We start from the raw sequence: 21,471 nt of genomic DNA, 5'->3' as shown, positions 1-21,471 counted from the left end.
GGTGGGGTGAGCTGCTCGTGGTCACTCAGCTAGCAAAGTGGAACGCCATGGTTGGGACCGCCTTCCTGAGCAAGACATGTGCTCCATCCTTGCCTGCTCCTCCAACCCGGTGTCTGGCAGCCGGGCTTTCAGGGGTCCTGGGAGTTGAGGGGAGAGGGAGGAGGCTGCTCTTCAAAGCCAGGCCAAACCCCCACGCTTAGACAGGGATGTAGGGCAGGGTGGTTCCCGACAAGAATGCCTCAGAACTCCTGGGGCCCTTGACTCTCGCGGGGTGGGGGTGGGGCGAGGGGGCAGCTCCAGCTGGTGACATCAGTCCTGGCGAGGTCTCTGAGACGTTCCAGATGGAGAAGGTCTCAGAGTAGCCTGCGGTGCAGCCTCCACCCCGCCCCCCCCAACACCCACACATGGGGCTCTGCTCTCCGAACATCTGTTTGGTGACCCTCCCAGTCCTGGAAGCATGCACACCTGAATGGGGCTGGGGTCCGTGACCGGGCTGGTTCTGTGCCGCCCCCACCCGCATGCCCTCCGGTGTCTCTGGCGGCTCCGTGTTGTGGGTGGGCGTGGGGGCCGGAGGAACCTGCCTCTCTCCCCAGAAAGCCCGGTCCTGGCTCCTTGGCTGGACAGCCGCCGGCGGGTGCTTGTTTATTTCTCGCTTGTTACTGAAATGGAGAATCGCAATTCCCATTTGTTCGCCCCTCCTTATTGTGATACGTTAATAGATCAGCCGGGAGCCATAAATCTGTGAAAGCTGCTTTTGCAATCCTAGAGTTTTGTTCTGTTCTTTCTCCCTTGCCCCCTCCACTTCTTGCTGGCTTATGGCTTTCTCTTGAGATTTATGAGATTCCGGGAGTTCACCTACATGAAGAGGCAAAATGTGCCAGGCGGGGTGGGGCTGGGGTGAAGGGCGAAGACTCTGGCATTAAATCAGACCTGCCTGCGGATGCTGACTGCTTATGTATTAGTCATGTGGCCTCAGGTGGCCCCTGGCTCCTCTTGGCCTGTTTCTCCATCCGTAAGGTGGACACGGTTTAAATCCTGCTTTCAAGATACAGTGATGAATGTGCGATGTTTGGTGCATTGTGAGCGGTGGAAAATCACCCCCTTTGATATCATTTTCCTGCTGCTGCTGGAAACTAAAGCACCATTTCCAGCTTTTAAAAAATTATCATCATCATATCTATTATCCCATTTAATTCTCACTGACTTTTTTCAATAGGAAAGCTTTATTGAGATATAATTCACATGCTTTCCAATTATATGTTTTTTTAGTAAGTTCTAAAGTTGTGTAACCATCATCACAATTAATTTTAGAACATTTCCAGCACCCTCCTCCATGAAAATATCCCCACACTGGTTGGCGGCCACTTCTCATCCTTTCCCCACCCCAGCCCAGCCCTTGGCAACCACTCATCTGCTTTCTGCCTTTGGATTGATCTGCTCTGGATGGTTCACATAAATGTAATCATGAACAATGTGACTTTTTGCGTCTGGCTCCTTTCACTGAGAACCATGTTTTTGAGGTTCCTGCGTGTTGTAGCAGGTGTCAGGACTTCATTCTTTTTTATGGCTGAATAGTATTCTGTTGTGGTGATGGACCACCTTTTGTCGATTTATTCACCAGCTGATGGACACTTGGTCTGTGTCCTCTTGCTGGCAATTGTGAATAATAACTTCACCGACTATTGATTGTATCTTAGCTTCATTCGTGGGTTCTGCGTCCGTGTGGTTCTTTGGGCCTCCCAGTAGCATCTGACAACTTCCCCGAACAGAATAGAGCTCAGTTTTCTTACCAGACACAGTTCCCTTAGTCCCATGGCCATTCAGCCAGAAAATGCGGATTTGAAAAACCCATGAGGCAAGGATGGGCTTCCCTCGTGTCTCAGCTGGTAAAGAATCCGCCTGCAATGAGGGAGACCTGGGTTTGATCCCTGGGTTGGGAAGATCCCCTGGAGGAGGGCATATAAACTCACTCCAGTATTCTGGCCTGGAGAATCCCCATGGACAAAGGAGCCTGGTCAGCCATGTGCTCGAAAAGAGTCGGACACGACTGACTGACTGGGCACACACACAAGGGGAAATGTCTGGAGGAGGGATAGCTAGGGAGCTTGGGATGGGCATGGACCCACTGCTACCTTGAAAATGGATAACCAACAAGGACCTACTGTACAGCACAGGGAATTCTGCTCAATGTTAGGAGACAGCCTGGCTGGGAGGGGAGTTTGGGAGAGGATGAATAGATGTATACCTACGGCTGAGCCCCTTTGCTGTCCGCCTGAAACTATCACAGCATTGTTAATTGGCTACACCCCAATATAAAATAAAAAATTTAAAAAAAAAAAAAAAAACCCGTGGGACGCACACACGAAGCACTGATGATGGTGGGAAGTGGGTGGCCTTGCTGTCCGCTGCTCTTCCCCACTTCCTCCTCCATCTTTTCCATCTCCCAGGGACACGCTGCTGCTCCCGTCCCACCAAGGCTCAGCTTCAAAGCTGGCATTCTGGTTGCTTCAGAACTTACTCTGATGAGTCGTGGGCAACCGTCTACCTCCAGAACCTGAGATCCTTCCGCATGGCTGAGCCACGCCCCTATTCGGCCACACCCCTTCTGCCTGGCTGAGCCTCGCCCCTACTCTGCCCCACCCCTTCCGCCTTACTGAGCCACGCCCCTACTCTGCCACACCCCTTCTGCCTGGCTGAACCACGCCCCTCTTCTGCCACACCCCTTCTGCCTGGCTGAACCACGCCCCTACTCTGCCACACCCCTTCCGCCTGGATAAGCCACGCCCCTCTTTTGCAGTGGCCCCTTCCTCTGTCCTCTGCTGATAGAGGGCAAGGGGAAGGCTGAACTGCATGGGCTGCCCAGGGCTTCTCTTTCCTGATGCTGTGCCGACCCTGGCCAAGGAGTTGTGGTCCGGGTCACCAGCAGACCTCCAGCGCTGGTGCTCCATGGTGACTCTGGTGCAATCAGGGTTGAGTTCCACAGTGTGGCTGAGCCTCTGAGGCCTCTTCATCTTGGGCGAGCGGTTGCCCTCTTCTGCTGGCCATCCTGGAGGTGGGTGGGGTGGGCAGGGTCATGCACAGTGCACTGAGGGAGGAGACAGAAGCCATGGGGGGTGGGGAACCAGAATCCTGACTTTCCTTCTCCTGGGAGGGCCCTAACATACACACACACACACACACACAGCACACACACACATGTGCATGTGCACAGACACACATAGACATGCACAGACACCTACAGACATGAATATAGAAGGACAGGCACAGAGACACAGACACATGGCCATGCATTGCATAGACACAGTCAGTTCAGTTGAGTCACTCAGTCGTGTCCGACTCTTTGTGACCCCATGGACTGCAGCACGCCAGGCCTCCCTGTCCATCACCAACTCCCAGAGCCTACTCAAACTCGTGTCCATTGAGTCAGTGATGCCATCCAACCATCTCATCCTCTATCGTCCCCTTCTCCTCCCACCTTCAATCTTTCCCAGCATCAGGGTATTTTCAAATGAGTCAGTTCTTCACATCAGGTGGCCAAAGTATTGGAGTTTCGGCTTCAGCATCAGTTCTTCCAATGACTATTCAGTACTGATTTCCTTTAGGATGGACTGGTTGGATCTTGCTGCCCAAGGGACTCTGAAGAGTCTTCTCCAACACCACAGTTCAAAAGCATCAATTCTTCAGCACCCAGCTTTCTTTATGCTCCAACTCTCACATCCATACATGACTACTGGAAAAACCACAGCTTTGACAAAACAGACCTTTGTGGCAAAGTAATGTCTCTGCTTTTTAATATGCTGTCTAGGTTTGTCATAGCTTTTCTTCCAAGGAGCAAATGTCTTTAATTTCATGGCTGCAGTCACCATCTGCAATGATTTTAGAGCCCAAGAAAATAAAGTCTGTCACTGTTTCCATTGTTTCCCCATCTATTTGCCATGAAGTGATGGGACCAGATGCCATGATCTTCGTTTTTTGAATGTTGAGTTTTAAGCCAACTTTTTCACTCTCTTCTTTCACTTTCATCAAGAGGCTCTTTAGTTCCTCTTCGCTTTCTGCTGTAAGGGTGGTGTCATCTGCATGTCTGCATATCTGAGGTTATTGATATTTCTCCCGGCAATCTTGACTCCAGCTGTGACATAGACACAGACACATTTATGGACAGGCACACAGACAGACCAGGGAGGCAAGTGTGAGAGCACATGGACACACACATATCAGGCTTCTGGGCCAAGATCAGGCATGCCACTGCTTTCTCTGGAGATTCTAGAGAATATTCTGAACTCAGGAGACTTGACCTCCTGAGTCAGAAAGTCCTGATGGAAAGAAAACATAGTAGGAACCTGAATACCCCTGAAACTCTAAAGCACCCACCTGTGTCCATGACCCCTTCTAATGTATTCTTACAGATGCTTTTACAGAATTCAGCTGAGTGCATCTTCTATCCTGCCCTCATCATTGATTTTTCCACATTTTCCCACATTTACCCATTTCCTAGATTCATCCTGACCCATGTCATTGCTTTTCATTTAAAGGGCAAAATAACATTCCGGGCATTCAGCTCTCATGGTTGCTAAGCTCTTCCTCTGTTTGAGGCAGATGCACTGTTGCCAGTTTTTGGTGATAATAAATGGGGCTGTTGGAACGTCTTTGCACAAATGCTTCTCTTTATCTCCTGGATCATTTCCTTGGGGTAGAGCCCCAAAAACCGAGGGCTGAGTCCAAGGCTGGGAATGGCCACCGTGTGCCTCTTACCCTGTGGGACTGCTGTTTGGGAAAAAAAAAAAACACATTGTCGTTGTGAATTCAAAATTGAAGTCTACAGGGTTTATTGAGCACCTTTGTGCCCAGGATTGTATAGGAAGAGAAGACCTGGGTCCGGACTGTGTGTGACGTCAGGTGGCAAAAGACCTTGAGTACCCTCCCAGCCGTGCCCCCAGCTCCCTGAGTGAACTTGAACAAGACCTTTTCCCCTCTCTGGGCCTCAGTCTTCCCATCTGAGAAATGAAAGAGTTGAACAGGCGATGGTGGCGGGAGAGCGCCTAGTGACTCTGGTCCCTTGACTCAGCCTGGGGATGCTGGGGCGAGGCGGTGTTGCTAGGCAACAGTGTTTGTTTGTGGTTCTGATGCGTAGCTGGGACAGCTGCAAGTGCTCCTGGCTCCGGCTCTGGCTCCCGGGGGCAGCCGGCCAGGATCCACACAGGGCCAGGCCAACCGCGTCGGGGGGAAGAGAGGGAACAGTGAGAGAATGGAGCGTCCAGGGATGCTGCAGGGCAGTGGGACACTCACTCCCCCTCCTGGCTCAGAGGAGGGGAGGGGGCTGCACCTGGGTTCTGACGGTCCAAGAGAAAAGCTACTCCCCATCGCAAGCCAATGGCATGGCAGGGACTGCCCAGGGGCTCCCCGTGGGGGTCTTTACCTGGCTGGATCTTCATAACTCATGCCGATTCTTAGCCTGGTGTCTGGGTGGCCCATGCACAGCATGACTTCATCCCTCTGGGTCTCAGTTTTCTCCTCTGCAAAAGGGGAGATGACTGGGTCACCCCTGCCTCGGGGTGATCTGCCTGCCTTGCAGGTTTGGATTTGGGGAGTTTCAAGTGTCCGTGGAAGTGCTGAGCTCCACGGTGGCGCATAGGAAGCATCTGAGTGTTGACAGCCTCACCTGTTAGCTGTCTCAGGGTTTATGTTCCCGGGCTCAGGGGCTGCGCGTTCACCCCCGTGCTCACATATTTTGCTTGGCCCTTCGGTTGGTGTCAGGCCCCACTTGCTGAATTGTTCCAGCTTGTGGTTTCCGTTTGGAGCTTCCTTACAAAGGTCTATGATATGCCTGAAGTGTGGATGGGTGAAGGCGCTCTTCAGGCTGAGTGGTGCTGGGGGTGGGAAGGGGGGCAGTCCTTGCCCCCGGGCTCAGACCATGCCCTGGCCCAGCAGACTCGTGGCCAGCATGTTAGTGACATGCGGTGGGCATCTGTTGGGCGCTGCCCAGCTCTGCTGTGCACTGTGGGTGAGGATCAGCCTCTGGCCGGCTCGGTTCTGCAGTGGTGCTGTTCATTCATTTGACAACCTCCTCCCAGAAGGCTCTGATTGCAGAGGAGGCTGGATGGACTGCTTAGAAATGAGGGCAGCAGAATGAGCATGGGATCCAGCAAGAGGGACTGGGTGGAAACCAACCACCCAGACTCCCAGCAACCTGAGGACGGGCGACATCCACTCCGCCACAGCAGCGGCTGGACCACCTTGAACCCAGTGGCTCTTTGGCAGATGAGTGAATCAGTGAATAAACGAGCAATCGGCAGAACTTGGCTCCGTAGAATTCAGAGCAGGGGAAGTATAACTCACCTGCCTGGTCTCATCAGGGAAGGCTTCCTGGAGGAGCTGGAGGCTATGCTTCCTTGAAGGGGATCTGGGAGGCAGGAGAGCAGTGCTGAGACAGGATGGGGTGTGGGAAACACTGTGAGCAAAGCTGGGAAGGGGTGTGTGTGTGTGTGTGTGTGGACAGGGACAGTTGGGATTTGCCATTAAATATTTATCGAGCACCTGTTATGGGCCAGCACCTGTGCCAAGGGCCAGGGACATGGCAGGAACCTGGGCACACCTGGCCCCTGCCCCCACAGAGCCATCAGAGAGCGACAGGCAGCTGCAGGGGTGATAAATGCCATCGTGGTTCCAGGAGCCTTTGTGTGAGAGCAGGGGTCCACCTGGGACAGCAGAGGCAGCTGCCTGGAGAGGAGACCCCTAGCTGGGTTGCAGCAAAGGTGTGGCCTGGGATTTGCACTTTCTACCCAATGCCCTCTGGTCTCTCCGGGCAGGTACGTCCCCCTTGGAGCTCTCAGGGCCAGGGAGACCCGGCAGGGTAGGTGGATCTCCCCCGCACCGTCCCCCACCATCTGCGTGGCTGTGTGAACCTCACAGCCAGCAGCCAAGGCTGAAGTCCAGTGCGTGTCATAAACAGGAAATTCCCCTCGAACCTCTCTGCGTTTTCATCTGGGCGCCACTTGGAGCCATCTGGCTGCTCTCACCACGATGGGAGTCTGCTGCTAATTACACCACACCCGGCCACACGGCAGCCCTCTCCCCAATTCCTCCCACCTCGCCCCTGCCCATGCCCACCCCCATTCCTGGAGGTTGTAGCCCCCAAACCTCAAGGATCCTTGGGAACATGGAGAAAGAGAGAGAGTGTGCAAGGGGCATGGAGTTTGGGTGGTTCAGAAGGGCTGCCCTGGAACCCCCAGACCTCCAGGTCCTCTCTGATCTATCTCAGGCCCCACACCTTTGTCCTAAGTCTGGTCTGAGTGGGGTCTGCTCTGTGCCAGGTCTGGGCTAGGTTCTGGGGATACAAAGGCAAATAAGGCGGATGGAAATGTGTTCTCTTAGGGCCCGCAGGTGACAGGTGGTCACAAGCCAGTGTGGTGAAGGCTGCGATGGAGGGGTCTCTAGAGGTCTCAGCTTGACCATCTATAAGATGGAGTCTCCCTTCTCTCCATCTCCTCCTCTGTGATATAGCGAGCAGCCTTCCCTTTCTAGGAAATGACCTGGGGCTCATCATGAGAAAGACAAGAGGCCTGTTCTATTGTTGAGAATTGTTTCCACTTTTGGAAATTTCTTTCATTATTGTTTTTTTTTTTCTCCCAGAAGCTCCGACTTCCTATCCTTTTAAGGGCTTGGTGAGGGAGGGAGCAAGAGGTCCTTTAGTCTCTAAAGTTCTTAGAAGAACTAGAAGGCAACTTCTAAGATAAAAGGAGTCCAGAGCTGCCTTTTCAAATATGGAGAAGTTGGGGCTCAGAGACATTGTTTGCCCTGTCTGAGGTTGCACAGCATGTCTAGAGCAGAATGGGACCTTGGATCCAGAACTCTAGTGCTCAGCCTAGACATCTTTCCACTGGCCCAGGGGCTCCTGCTTGGCTAGTCGAGGTTCGCAGCAAAGTCCCCGAGGGAGCCTTGTCACCGCCCCAAGTGTGATTAAGTGCGTATGTTTCAACCTCACACTGATTTGGCTCATGCTGTTGGATGTTGACATTATTTAACCTAATTAAAAAAAAAAAAAAACACGACCACGGTGGATGAGAAAAGCCAAGCCAGGGGAGTGGAGCCGCACAGGGGAAGTGTTTACTTGTCACTGGGACAAACAGACATCTGTGTGGTGTTTTTGCTCCTTTTTCTTCCACTTTGGAAGACCAAGGGACCTACTGATTGGGGGCTGGGAGCGAGCACATGGACACACTGGAGGTGGGTTTTTTACTAACAGCGGGATCGTGTATGGAGCACTTCCTATGTCCCAGGGACCATGGACTTTGTGTGCGTCATGTCACTTCATATGTGCCGTGTCCTGTGACCCCAGGTGAGGACACTGAGACTCAGAGAGAGGGAGTCCTTGGCCCAAAGGTCATGGGTGGGGGTGATGGCACTTGCTGTCAAAGCCCGGCTCCCGTCCGCTCCTCTGGGTCACTTCTGGGGGGCAGGGGCACTTCCCTGTGTCCCGGGGCAATGCTCCCAAAGGGTGGACCCCAGAGGGTCTTGGTACAACCCTGATTCCAGCCTCCGACCCCCAAATCTGGCTGGGGCCTGGGAATGTGTATGTTTCACATGTGGCTGGAAAATTCTGATAAGAAGCCGTGCCCTGAGCAGGGAGTGACGGCCTCTATGAGAGCTGATGGTGTGCGAGCCCACGTGTGGCCCGGGAGGCCAGCCCTTGTGCGTGGGGGACACGTAGGTCAGTATGCAGAGAACTCTGGTGGTGAAAGAAAGAGCCAAGGAAGGAAAAAAGGGCTGGAGGAAAGGAAAAAAATCTAGATGTTTAAATGTACACCAAAAGGAGAACTAATTAATCACGTGTGGTAAATTCACACAGAGGACTACTATGCAACAGTGAAAAATGAGTGAATTGGACCCACATACATATACACGTTGCCATTTATATGAGTTTTAAACAATGCAAAATTGTGTGGCATATTGTAATGGATGCACGGTCGTCACCATGGTAACAGCTGACCTTGACTGAGTGTGTCTCTGTTCTTGGGTCTGGAAGATCCCCTGGAGAAGGGAATGACTACCCACTCCAGTATTCTTGCTGGGAAATTCCAAGAACAAAGCAACCTGGCAGGCTGCTGTCCATGGGGTCGCCAAGAGTGGGACATGACTGAGCGACCTAGCACACTTTCACACTGCTCTAGGCACCGTGTTGTGAATTAGGTCTTTCGGTTCTCTGGACAACCCCATGAGGAAGAAGCACCACTTCTGTCGTATTTCCCCCTGCCCTGCAAAGGAGCCAACCAACGCACAGAAAGGCTGAGTGACTTAACCAACGTCACACAGCAGGCGCAGGGCAGAACAGGGTCGGAGCCAGCTGGCCCCAGCCTGGTGCCTGGGCTCTAGAGACCGCCAGCTGGTGTATCACTCCCAGCTGTCCTCAGAGGACTTGGCCCAGGTGCCCGCTGGACGTTCAGGGCAAACTAGAGGAGGGGGTTACAACCCCACTTTACAGATGGGGAGACAGAGGACCCACAGGGCAAAGCTAGTGGCCCGAGATTGCACAGAAAGTGAACTGCCAACAGTATCGACCTGGTGGACAAGTGTATGCCCAGTACTTTGCTTGAAGCTGCTTGGTAAATGGGGGACTACTGTCATCCCTGTTTTGCATAGCAAAAATCTGAGACTCAATGAGAGGGGAGTGGGGACGGGGATTGGTGCTCAGCTGGACCCTGATGAGCACAGGCGGGGGAGGGCCTGGCCCTTGGGGGTCCCCCACCGCTATGCTGGCTGCTTGTGCTCAGGGCCGGCTGGGGCCAGGGGCCGCAGCTGCCCTCCCAGTTCTATCAGGGCAGGGGCTACACGGAGCCAGCACATATGGGCCAGTGATATCATGTCTGCGGGGATCCCCTGGGGTCCAGTCCAGCTGCGGGAGCCTGGCTGAGGGTCCCAGATCTCTGGGCTGGGGGCCAGGTGACTTCAGCAGGTGGGCTGGAGTGGGGAGGACAGTGATGGGGGAACCTCACAGCTTCCTCCCGAGAGCCCAGCACAGCGCCAGACAGCTGGACACCAAAAAGCACTGTGTTCATAGTCTGGGTGAATCTGACCCCAAGACGCAGAGGGCCTCTGGCCTGCAGCTTCTCCCTGGAAGCCAGGGGTCCTCCAGGTGAGGCCTCCTCCCCACCTCTCAGGACAGGGTTGAGGGATCGTAGGTGTGTGCATTAGAAGAGGAAGAGTTGCTGGAGACCAGGTGCTGGGCCGTGGACTGAGCCCACGTGGAATCTGTTCACCAGCCCCAGTCACAGCACTCCTTAATGTACCCATTTTACAGATGAGGAAACAGAGGTTCCAAGAGATGAAGAGACTTGCTTTACCCAGCTCAAAATTGGAGTTCAAAGTCAAACCCAGCCAGCGGACTCCTAGCCTAATGTTCTTTGTCTCTTACACCACTTGGAGTGGACCTGGCCTTGGCCTGGTGGTTTGGGGAACTGGAAGCAGGGCACGGGGGGCAGTGAAAGGTGGGTGGTGGATACTGCCTTAGTCCTGGCAGGCTTCCTGGAGGAGGCAGCTGGGTCCTGAGACCTTGCCAGCAGATGCGGGGTTGGTTGGGGTCTCACCAGTGTCCCTCATTTCCTCAGGCACCACCTCCTCCTGCCGGGCTCCCTGCATCTGGCCCAGGCCCAGGTCAGTGACAGCGGCCTCTATGAATGCACAGCCAGTAACCCCGCCGGGTCCGCTACTCAATATTACATCCTCAGGGTGCAAGGTAGGGCCCTGGCTGGCAGCCTCCGTCTCCCCACGTGGCCCCTGCCCCCACCTCTCTCGGGCCTTTTGTGTTCCTCCCCATCCCCATGCCAGGCTCTGTCACCTTTTCATGGCCTTCCAGCGTGTGCTCCATCTACCCTATTTCCTTCCTCGAGTCTTGTCTGTCCTTCTCCCCACCCCTATTCCTCCCCTCTCCTGTACCCCTTGGTTGAGCTCAGACAGGCTGTTCAGAGCTCCCTCCCTGAGAACCAAGGGTGGGACTCAAAGGCAGCAGGGACCTGGGGGTTGGGAGGGCGACCCACGGAGGGGATTCTGGGTCCCAGCCCAGGTGGGGGCCCAGGAGTGGGTGTTCACCTGGGTGGTCCAGGTCCCATTCACAGAAGCCATGCAGTGGAGTCACTCCACCAAAGAGGCGGGGAGCCTGTCACCTCCAAGAGCCCCAGTGAGTCATCTGAGACCCGGGTCCACCAACCACAGCCCTTAGCCACTTCTCGCCTACACGCCGTTCTCATTTGGCCCACAAGTGAAGAATGATGTCTGCGTTTTCTAATGATTGGGGGAGAAAAGACAAATAATGTGACATATGAAAATTATATGAAGCTCAGTTCTTCAGTGTCCATTAATACAAGCTTCACTGGCGCGCCTCCACACACGTTCGGTTACATAGCGTCTGTGGCTGCCTTCACGCTGAAATGGCAAAGTTAGTAGCTGAGACAGAGACCATCTGGCCTGCAGAGCCTAAGATATTTACTCTCTGGCCCTTTCTAGAATGAGCCAATCCCTGCTCTAGGCTTAACTCCCCATTTTACAGGTGGACAGACTGAGGCTCAGAGAGGGAGGGGCTCAAAGCTTCGCTGTGTGTTCACATGAGCGTATGAGAGAAGGTGATTCGGATGTTAAAGAACCCACCTGCAGTGCGGGAGACCTGGGTTCAATCCCTGGTTTGGGAAGATCCCCTGGAGGAGGGCGTGGCAACCCATTCCAGTATTCTTGCCTGGAGAAATCCTATGGACAGAGGAGCCTGGCGGGCTACAGTCCGTGGGGTCGCACAGAGTCAGACACGACTGGGAGACTAAACACAGCACAGCTCAGGAGAGAAACAGGGAAGCGGGGGGCGGGAGGATGAACAGAGCTGGGCTTGAGTGCTGACTCTGCCACCGACCGGCTGTGTGACCTTAGGCCAGCTGCTTGGCCTCTCTGAGCCTTGGATTCCTCGTCTACAAAGTAGAGGCAATAACGCCTATCCCACAGTAAGGGTACTGATGACTTCAGGTACTCAGCACAGTGGAAACTGTTAGTGTTTTCAGGGGGGTGGTAGGCACCCTGTCCACCCTTGTGCTTCTGGACAGCGAGGCTCTGGGCTGGGTTTGGGGGAGCCAAACTCTGCCCAGGGGCCAGCTCTCATGGATGGTCTTATCTTCAGGCTCCTCCTCTGAAGCTGGGAAGGGACTGGGTGTCCTCAACTTCCCCTGAGGGCCCAGGACACTTATCCAAGTCTCTGAGAATTCCCCCAGGCTCACCCAGTCTGGCTGCATGGAAACCTCTTGCATTCCTGCTCATCCAGACCCAGGCTTGGGGCTGATCCAGCTCCTGTGAGCAGATATGGAGTGGAAGACTCTGGTCAAGTCACATAACCCTTCTGAGCCTCAGTTTCTTCATCTGCAAAATGGGCATGGCATCACCCACCCGTGGGAGGGGCCAACTGGGATGGAGGATGGGGAAGTGACTTGAAAACAGAAAATGTGTTGGAAATGAAACCCATCATCTCCCTCATCCCCAGCCCACCCCATCCCAGGGAAAGGAAAAGAGCGAGCTGGGAACCCCGAGAGTGGGTCTAAGCCGCTGCGTTTTAGGCACCGCTGTGGACCAGGCTCCGTGCTGGCTGCTCTGATGCCGTGTCCTGTTGCATCTGGGGCAACTTTGTGAGCAGGAGAGACTGAGGCCCCGGCCAATGCAGGTCCTGTGATGTCGAGGGGCATGGCTAGGATTTGAAGCCCCCTCTCGTGCCTGCTGCCCCCTGGGCCTCGGTGTCCCCACCCCACACCGAGCTGGTGATTCTCACATGGTGCTGGGGGCAAGCCCGGGGGTGGGGGGGGAGTGCTGGGGCGGGGTGGGGAAGTAAGTCCAGCGTGGAGGAGCGATGCTTTGGTGAGAGCTCGGTTGTTCAGGGGAGAGGGTGATGGCACTCATGCTTGGGGGGGTGGTCCACACAAGGTGCCCTGATGTCGTTTCCCAAGAAACCAGGAGCGGTCGGCCTCCGATCACCCCTGCGCCCTTGCAGGTTGGTGACGTCCAGGATGCGGGGAGCCCCGAGCAGGCCGGGCCTGCCCTGTGGGTCTGGGCCCTGGGCCCCTCCCCGCCCCCCGTGCCACTGCCCTGACCACCCTCCCGTGGCCCTGTCAGTGCCCCCGCAGGTGCAGCCGGGCCCGCGGGTCCTGAAGGTGCTGGTGGGAGAAGCCGTGGACCTGAACTGCGTGGCCGAGGGCAACCCGGAGCCCCGGGTGGCCTGGTCCAAGGATGGGGTGGCCCTGCGGGGCGAGGGGCCCGAGGGCTCCGTCCACTTCACGGCCATCCAAACCTCCCACGCCGGGACATACCGCTGCGAGGCGTCCAGCAGTGCCGGGGTGGACGCCTGGGAGCTGGATCTCAGGGTGCTGGGTGAGTGGCCCCCGACCCCCGGAGCTCCCCAGCCCCCCCCCATCTTCTGAAGCCCCCTGCAGCCGCCTGGGCTTCTGAGCTGCTGGACTCCTTCTTCCCCCCAGACCTGAGGCCGCATCAGGCAGCTCTCGCCCGCCCCGGGTTGCGGGGGCGGGGTTCCTTCCCTGGGGTGGGCTGCAGGCGCCCTGGGGTTGCTGATTGAAGAGCAGACTCCTGGGCCTGGGGCCAGCTTCTCCCACTTTCCAGCTGGACAACCATCGGCCAGTCATTTACATTCTCTGACCCCATAAAATGTGTCCAATAATATGTGAGGGGTCAGTGCGAGAATGCGTGTGAAGTGTCTGGTGCATAGAAAGTTCTGGATCCCTGGTGTTAGCCTGTTCGCTCTGATGAATCTGAAACACATGCACACAGAAAGCTGCTGCTGGAGGGGCCAGATGCCCGAGCTTAGCCCCCGAGCCTGGGGGGTTTGCGCATGGCCCTAGAGGCTGTTCCATGGACCACCCTGGGCAGGGGGTGAGCTGATGCCTCTGGCCCTGAGGCTGAGGGTTGGGGTGCAGGGCTTGCCCCCCTTATTCCAGCTGAGGCTCTGAAGGGAACGCTCCCTCCCCCCAAGGCCCTGGGCTCCTGGGGGAAGTGCCAGACTTTGGGTTTGGGGGTGTGAGTGTGGCCACATCACCTCCCACCAGAGCCACCGCACTGGGGGACGGATGAGACCAGCGGCCTGCTGGAGAGGGTAGCAGGAGAGAACGCCAGCCTGCCGTGCCCTGCCAGAGGTGAGGTTGGGCCCTGGGTGGGCCAGGCGGGGGAGAAAATCCACCCATGTTCCAGCGCCCTGGGTCACTCACTGTGGGCAGTGCCCACGGGTATGGAGGATTATGGGGTCCCCACTTCCGCCTGCCATGCCAAGCACTTCATCCCATCCACAACCCTATAGGATGGGTATTAGCATTAGCTCTTTTTCACTAGGGGCAATTTAAGCTCAGACAGGTTAAGCAGCTTGCCCGAGGTCACACACCTGGAAGATGACTCACGGAGTATAATATGCTTTAACCCCTAGCTCTGAGTACCTGTTAAGCCCTGAGTCCCTCTGTGTCCAGGGAGCGTAACACCTGGGGCTGAGGAAGGCCCAGGGGTCCTGGGATCAGGGCTTGTGGCTCCGGCCTCTCCCCCAGCCCCAGACTTTCTCACAGAGGATGGATCCACAGGGTTCTGGGCAAACCGTCCCTTGGGGGCCCTCCTGGGGTGACAGCACAGTGCGGGGTCAAGATCGCCACCCCTGGTCAACTGCCCAGTGCTGGGCAGGTCACATGTCCTTTCCAAGCCTCAGTTTTCTCGGTGGTCCAGTGGGGTCACACCCATTCTTCGCCAGAGGACTGCCATGGACTGCAGGAGTACTAGGTCCCAGCACCGTGCCTGGCACACAGTAGGGGCTTGGGGAAACATGTTGAATGCGTGGAGTGATTCTACCATCCGTGAAGCCTCCCAGTGGCACCCAGTGGGTGCCAGCCCAAGTTGCTTCTTCTGGCTTTGGACCAAGACGGCCTAAATGTCTCCTCTGTATGTGGACAGTGTTCTCTTGGAGAGCAGGCGTCTGGGTGTTCGGGGAGCGAGTGGCAGCTTACAGGAAGACTGGCAGGAGCTAGGAAAGTGGATTCCGGTTGGCACTGCACTTCCTCGTTGCTCGGGGCCCAGGGAAGTCCTCGGAAAGGGACGGGGGGAGGGCAGGTAGAAGGCAGGTGGGAGCCATGGGCTTCCATGTTGGCTCAGCTGGTAAAGAATCCACCTGCAATGCCGGAGGGCGGGAGACCGAGGTTCGATCCCTGGGTCAGGAAGATCCCCTGGAGGAGGGCAAGGCAACCCACTCCAGTATTCTTGCCGGGAGAATCCCATGGACAGGGGAGCCTGGTGGGCTACAGTGCATGGGGTTGCAAAGAGGCATTCGCCACTGAGCGCCTAATCACTGGAGCCCTGGGCGCCGACCACCTGAACCAACCCTCATCTCGCCCTTGACCAGGCCGCCACCTTGTGTTAGTGTCTGGTAACAGCAAGGAATGTTTAGGGCACGTTCACACAGTTCAGTTCAGTCGGGTCCTGCTCTCTGCGACCCCATGGACTGCAGCACGCCAGGCCTCCCTGTCCATCACCAGCTCCTGGAGTTTACTCAAACTCATGTCCATTCAGTCGGTGATACCATCCAACCATCTCATCCTCTGTCGTCCCCTTCTCCTCCTGCTCTCAATCTTTCCCAGCATCAGGGTCTTTTCAAATGAGTCGGTACTTCACATCAGGTGGCCAAAGTATTGGAGTTTCAGCTTCAGCATCAGTCCTTCCAATGAACACCCAGGACTGATCTCCTTTAGGATGGACTGGTTGGATCTCCTTGCAGTCCAAGGGACTCTCAAGAGTCTTCTCCAACACCACAGTTCAAAAGCATCAATTCTTCAGCACTCAGCTTTCTTTATAGTCCAACTCTCACATCCATACATGACTACTGGAAAAACCATAGCTTTGACCAGATGTTTGCAAAGTAATGCCTCTGCTTTTTAATATGTTGTCTAGGTTTATCATAGCTTTTCTTCCAAGGAGCAAGCGTCTTTTAATTTCATGGCTGCAGTCACCATCTGCAGTGATTGGAGCCCCAAAAAAATACATAAAAAAAAATTTTCGGTCGCTCTCGCACAGGGAGTCCCGATATAGACACATGCAGGAAATACAGGTTCAGTCTCTGATGGGGAAGATCCCCTGGAGAAGGAAATGGTAACCCACTCCTGTATTCTTGCCTGGAAAAATCCCATAGACAGAGGCGTCTGGCGGGCTACAGCCCTTGGGGTTGCAGAGTCAAACACAACTTAGCAGCTAAACAGCAACAGTGGGCTGTGGGAGGCGGAACCACCAACCACCACCTCTTGCCCTGATGCCTCACGGCCAGCCACGACCCCAGCATCATCTCTGGTCAGCCAGGGCGTCCTCTGGGCCTAACTTCAGCCAGGTCGGCATCACCCAAGTCTCCTTCATTAAAACTGCCTACTCCCCCTCCCTGACTCCCCAGCTGCCCTTGACCTTCTCCCTTTCAAGCAGGTGACTGTCTGTTGGGCACTGGCATTCATTTCAGCCATGCGACCTTGGGCTCTGATGTCAAAAGGAGAAAGCCCTGAGCACCTGGGTGTGTCCCCTGGGAGCCCTGGTCCCCTGCAGTGGGTGGCACCATCTGCCTCCTCCTTGCGGGGTGTGGCAGAGGCCAGGAGCCTGGTCACCAACCTGCTGGTGATTTGGGACAATCACCCCTCCTCTCTCAACCCCCTTAAAATGGGAGTGGAGTGAAGAGTGATTTTCAGCAACAGCCCCGAGTCCCTGGAGTCTTCATTCAGAGCAGTGGTGGAGTTCTGTGGTTAAAGTTTGTTTAGGGGTTAGGCATTTGTATTTAAAAGGAAAAGTTCCAGGGTTCAAAACGCAATGCCCCTCCAGGCCAGCAGCTCCGAGGTCCTGGTCTCTGGGGAGGAGGAGGAGGACGGGCTGGGGTCTTCTGGAGAAGATGAGGCGCTGGGAGGGGCTTGTGTGTGTTTGTGGGGTGTACGTGTGTGTTCACACACGTGTCCCCACCCTGGGGAGCAGGACCCGGCAGTGGGTCACCTGGACGAGCATCCTAGGCAGGCACAGAGGAAACGACAGAGGAGCCTATGAGAAAACAGACACGGAGGATTAAGTGGCTCAAAGATCACAGAGTGGTGGTTGTGGTCCCTCCGTTTCCGAGACGGCCAGCGGGCAGACTGCCCAGCACTTGTCGGTGCTGCTCGGGCAGGGCCTCCTGAACACCTTGGATGCCTTGAATGTGCCGCATCTTTTTTTATTTAATTATTCATTTCTGGCTGCACTGTGTCTTTGTTGCTGTGCCGGCTTTCTCTGGTTGCAGCGAGTAGGGCTACCCTCCAGTCCCAGCTCAGGGGCTTCTCACTGAAGCGGCTTCTCTTATTGCGGAGCACGGGCTCTTCACACGTGGGCTCAGGAGTTGCGGAGCATGGGCCTTTGTTGCTCTGAGGCATGTGCAATCTTCCCGGAGCAGGGATCGAACCGGTGTCTCCTTCGGGTTCACAGGGGAACCACTGGATCACCAGGGGAGGCTGGACATGCTGCCTCTTGATGTCATTCCCTCCCCTGTTGCCCCCAAGTGAGGTGGCCCACCCCTCCTTGCAATAGCAAGGATAAGAGAGCAAGTGAGACAGACAGAGTGTGTTTACAGAGTGCCCCGAGCTGCCAGGGCAGTGGGCAGGCGAAGTGGGGGTGCAGTTCATGATGACGGTGTTTGGCGATGACTATGATCCCGATGGGGGTGATGGAGGTGCTGTAGGCTGCCCTCTTCCTGGGCGCTGGTGGAGGCAGGAAGGGAGGTGAGGGCCCAGTGGGCAAGGCCGTGGGGTAAGGGCTGCCTTTGGTCCTGAGGTCGCTCAGCGCCTCTGCAGAGCTGGGGCTCACGTGACCCGAGCCTGGCTGTGACCACTGGGCGCCTCGCCTCCTGGGCACGTGCATTGCTTGAAAGACTGGGTTATGCCTCCAATACTGATCTGAGGACCTACTGTGTGCCCCGGCTGTTTATCCCACACCCACTGTGTGCCAGGCCTTGTGAGTCAACAGTCCTGTGGCAGAGCCAGACTCTGGACAGTGCAACGTGGGGGATGATGGAGAAGGGCGTTCTGGGGGATCGCGACGCTCATGGGGCAGGGGTGTGTGGCCAGCAGTGCCCACCTCGTGCCTCAGAGGTGGCCAGGCCAGAGCAGGCCAGGCCAGAGCAGGCCAGGCCGAGCCGGGGCCTCCACCGTTTATGTGATGATCCAATGCGACGAGACCAGGGCTGAGCATGGAGGGCTGGTTTCTTCCCTGTAGCACCTGTTGGGTGCCAGGGGCTGGGGTTGCAGCTGGGGGTGCAGCGGGGCACAAAGCAGAGACCCCAGACCTTGTGGAGGGAGACAGACAATAGACCAAAAAATACATATATAGTGTAAAAAAAAGTGCATCTTATATACATTAGGAAGTTGTAGGTGGGGGGCAAAGGAAGACACAGGTCAGGGGTGGGGGGTGGGGTGTGGGAGGGCCCGTGACGGTGCAGTTCCAGGCGGGGTGGGTCCTCTGAGAAGGGAACCGGCTTCTGGGGGCGCTGGGAGGCTGAGTGGACACGCAGCTCTGGGTGGGAGGGGCCGGGTGTGTGGGCACCTGCAGCTCTAGGAGCAGCTCTTGCAGCCTGGGGACCAGGAGGGGCCCGAGACGACCCCCTCCTGGAGGGACAGTGATGTTTGCACCCGGGTTGGGGGCGAGGCAGTGCGGGTGTGGACCGAGAAGGAGACAGGGCATTGGTGCTGACGAGCCGGTGCCCTGCCAGGGACGCCCAAGCCGCAGGTCACGTGGCGGAAGGGCCCGTCGTCCGAGCCGCTGCGTGGCCGGCCCGGCCTGGCGGTGCTGGACGAAGGCTCTCTGTTCCTGGCCTCCGTCTCTCCCTCCGATGGCGGAGACTACGAGTGCCAGGCCACCAACGAGGCGGGCTCCGCGTCCAGGAGAGCCAAGCTGGTGGTCCATGGTGAGTAGAGACCCCAGAGCTGGGGGGTGATGGTACCCTGGGGTGCCAGGGTGGGGCAACGTGAGCTCCCTGGCCCGAGAGCTCACTGCCAGGAGGATACAGGTCCTTGCTCCTCTGTCCCTCATGCCTGTCAGGGAGGGCTTGAGGGTGTTGTTGGGAGAGTGCTTTCTTCATGCAGAGAGCCTCCCATGGAGACAGTGTAAGGAGACCCTGGAATTCCGTAAATGGCTTTAAAATGGGCTAGGAGTGAATCACCTTTAGAATGCTCACCAGTGGTCAAAGCCCACCTCCCACTAAAGCTGCTGAAGCTACCTGAGGCTCATATTCCCACTTCCCAAGGCCCACATGTCTCCCTGGTACCCAGCCCCTTCATCAGGGTGCTGTGTGCAGGGGGAAGGGAGCCCTTCCCTCAACTTGGGCTCACAGAGCATGTGAGAGAAGCCGCTTTAATAATAGGTTCCTAATGGAACCACCTTCTGCCTCCCGGTAACCAGCCACACCCGCTTGCCCTGTAATGACTTGTCTGGGAAGTTTGTTTCAAAGACATACCCAGGCCCCACCTAGAGAGACTCTGACTCCATGGGTGGGGGACAGCGTGGTCCCCTAGGCACCCTCCTTGGTGACCATGACAACCGTTTGGGTGGAGAACCGGATGGAACCAATGGCTCCCGCATCTTGGAGAGCTGAATGTCAGAGCCAGTAGAGTTCCTGGGCTCAACCAGGGCGAGGTCCCAGGGCGAGGCCGCCGTGGCCATTCCCAGGTCCACATGGCTCCTGACGGCCAGAGTCTGGAATGGGCATCCTGGAAGCCCAGAAGCTGGGGAAGAGGGGGGAGTCAGGACTGCCCTCCAGGCCAGGAAGAACGGCCCAAGTGGGGTCCCTGGCCGTGGCTGACCTGCCGAGGGGCGGCTCCTCTGCTTCTCCTTCTCCCAAGTGCCCCCCAGCCTCCGGGAGGACGGGCGCAGGGCCAACGTGTCGGGCATGGCCGGGCAGTCCCTGACGCTGGAGTGTGACGCCAATGGCTTCCCAGCCCCCGAGATCACGTGGCTCAAGGACGGGCGGCAGGTGGGTGTCCCCCGGGGCTGGATGGGCTCCAGGTGGGATATAGACAGGGTGTGGGCCTTCTGGACGGGTTCCTGCAGGTAACCAGATGTGGCTGGGAGATGTGGCAAGGTGACAGGTGTCTTTGGGGACGCACTGGGGGCTCAGGGCCACGGGGGTCCCTTCACTGTGGTCCCACAATGAAGCCTGGAGGGCTGCATGGTGGAGAGGGCACAGCACCATTCTGGGTTCCAGTCACCAGCCAGCTCCCTGGGCCTCAGTTTCCTCACTGCTGTTGGGAGCTAGGGGGTGGCCGGACCACCCCCCACTGCCAACTCCCTCGGGCCTCTTCTGCTCAGATCCCCGCCGTGGGTGGCCACCGCCTCCTGGATGGAGCCCGGGCCCTCCACTTTCCTAGGATCCAGGAGGGCGACTCTGGCCTCTATTCCTGCCGGGCCGAGAACCAGGCCGGGATCGCCCAGAGGGACTTCGATCTGCTCGTGCTCAGTGAGTGAGGTGGAGCTCCCCCAGTTCCCAGGGGGTTCTGGCCCTGCGCCCCCTCTCCTTTAAGGTGTGTGTGTGTGGCGGGGGGTACTGCCCGCTGGGAGCTGGGGGCACAGAGGGGCCCATGGCAGACCGCGTCTCTGTCCTCACGGAGCTGTGGGGCGGTCATTGGACAAGCGGGCCGGGAGCTGTGTCACTGCTGTTGGACCATGTGATACAAAATGCAGGCGCAGAGGATGCGCAGAGCCGGGGCTGCTGGGCCAGGGGCTTGGGGAGCTTCCCACGAGGGCCGGTTGGGAGAAGGGAAGGGTGAGCAGGCAGAGGCCCTGGGCAGGGAGGGATTGTAGGAGCTGAGGATTTTTCACCACACCCCCCAACCCTTTCTCGGCTAGTCCCACCTGCGGTGCTTGGAGCCGAGGCTGCCCAGGAGGTGGTGGGACTGGCTGGTGCAGGGGTGGAGCTGGAGTGCCGGACCTCAGGGGTCCCCACACCCCAGGTGGAATGGACCAAGGACGGGCGGTGAGTGGCCCCTGGCGGGTAGCATGGGCTGGGTGGAGTGTGCGTGTGAGTGGGGTCCTCCAGGGAGGTAAACTCTGCAGGGATGGGGTTTGACGGGTGTTGCGTGAGTCACACAGGGCCCAGGCAGAGACCACCCAGGTGAGACCCCGCTTTCCATGGGCAGAGCCTTCTCGTTACACGGCCAGCCTTCCTTTTATTTTTAAAACTTTTTCAAAAGTATTTTTAAAGGTTTCTAAAAAATTTTTTAGGTATTCATATGATGTTTACCATTCTGAAATGGAAGCTTACCATTGCTTCCCGTGTGGCTCAGCTGGTAAAGAACCCGCCTGCAATGCGGGAGACCTGGGTTCAATCCCTGGGTTGGGAAGATCCCCTGGAAAAGGGAAAGGCTACCCACTCCAGTATTCTGGCCTGGAGAATCCCATGGACTGTATAGTCTGTGGAGTCGCAAA

The 21,471-nt window shown here is 56.7% G+C and overlaps 1 protein-coding gene across 2 annotated transcripts in view; it reads left to right on the top strand.

The window, feature by feature from the left end:
* Positions 1 to 21,471, top strand: part of HMCN2 (hemicentin 2) — a 173,403-nt gene that overhangs the window by 69,870 nt on the left and 82,062 nt on the right. For both annotated transcript variants that reach the window (XM_043916716.1, XM_043916715.1), the window contains exons 23-29: positions 10,602 to 10,729; positions 13,132 to 13,386; positions 14,076 to 14,162; positions 18,761 to 18,955; positions 19,890 to 20,020; positions 20,356 to 20,503; positions 20,893 to 21,019. In XM_043916716.1, coding sequence (XP_043772651.1) covers positions 10,602 to 10,729; positions 13,132 to 13,386; positions 14,076 to 14,162; positions 18,761 to 18,955; positions 19,890 to 20,020; positions 20,356 to 20,503; positions 20,893 to 21,019 — 1,071 coding nt within the window. The remainder of the gene's footprint in view (positions 1 to 10,601; positions 10,730 to 13,131; positions 13,387 to 14,075; positions 14,163 to 18,760; positions 18,956 to 19,889; positions 20,021 to 20,355; positions 20,504 to 20,892; positions 21,020 to 21,471) is intronic.

The sequence above is a fragment of the Cervus elaphus genome, chromosome 11 (genome assembly GCF_910594005.1).
Source record: "Cervus elaphus chromosome 11, mCerEla1.1, whole genome shotgun sequence".
NCBI lineage: Eukaryota > Metazoa > Chordata > Mammalia > Artiodactyla > Cervidae > Cervus > Cervus elaphus.
Note: the sequence above shows the minus strand (reverse complement) of the source record. Positions and strands in the feature narration are given on the sequence as shown.